This window comes from Calidris pugnax, unplaced genomic scaffold (genome assembly GCF_001431845.1).
Source record: "Calidris pugnax isolate Ruff unplaced genomic scaffold, ASM143184v1 scaffold220, whole genome shotgun sequence".
Lineage (NCBI taxonomy): Eukaryota > Metazoa > Chordata > Aves > Charadriiformes > Scolopacidae > Calidris > Calidris pugnax.
In genome coordinates this window covers 1877100-1877784 of record NW_015090963.1, presented here as the reverse complement: position 1 = coordinate 1877784, position 685 = coordinate 1877100, and the positions used below count along the sequence as shown (strand labels likewise).

At 65.0% G+C, this 685-nt stretch overlaps 1 protein-coding gene across 1 annotated transcript in view; it reads right to left on the bottom strand.

Annotated features, from left to right (window-relative positions):
• Positions 1-271, bottom strand: part of TESK1 (testis-specific kinase 1) — a 12648-nt gene extending 12377 nt beyond the window's left edge. The window contains exon 1 of the mRNA XM_014952456.1: positions 151-271. Coding sequence (XP_014807942.1) covers positions 151-271 — 121 coding nt within the window. The remainder of the gene's footprint in view (positions 1-150) is intronic.
• Between the last annotated feature and the right edge of the window lie 414 nt (positions 272-685).

Here is a 685-nt window from a genome sequence, read left to right as displayed (position 1 = left end):
GCGGGGAGCACGGAGCTCATGGCCCGGCAGCCCCGACCCCCGCCGCGGCCCGGCGCTGCGCCTCCGCCGCCCCGAGCGCTGGCACCAGCGGGGCGGAGACGGGGCGGGGACAGCCCTTAACTCCTTGGGAACCGCCGCCGCCGCCCGGACCTGCCGGTGACACCCCCCCCACCACCACCACCCTCCCACCACGGCGGGGGTCTCGGACGACCCGGACGGTGTCCGGCGTGTGCCCCTGCAGGGTCCGTGGCATCTCTCTATGCGCCCGCATGGGCTACGGCGACGTGAGCTGATCTGCTTCTACCCTGGGCCCGGCCTGGGTGCTCCATGTAGATGTAGGACTTTCTTTCTCCCTCCCCTCGGTTCCCACCTGGATGCTCCTTGTAGATGCAGAACTCTCTGTCTGCCCTGAGTCCCACCTGGATGCTCCCTGTAGATGCAGGACTTTCTTTCTCCCTCCCCTTGGTCCCACCTGGATGCTCCTTGTAGATGCAGAACTCTCTGTCTGCCCTGAGTCCCACCTGGATGCTCCCTGTAGATGCAGGACTTTCTTTCTCCCTCCCTTCGGTCCCACCTGGATGCTCCTGTAGATGCAGAACTTTCTCCCTCCCTTCAGTCCCACCTGGATGCTCCCTGTAGATGCAGAACTCTCTGTCTGCCCAGAAGTCCCACCTGGATGCTCATT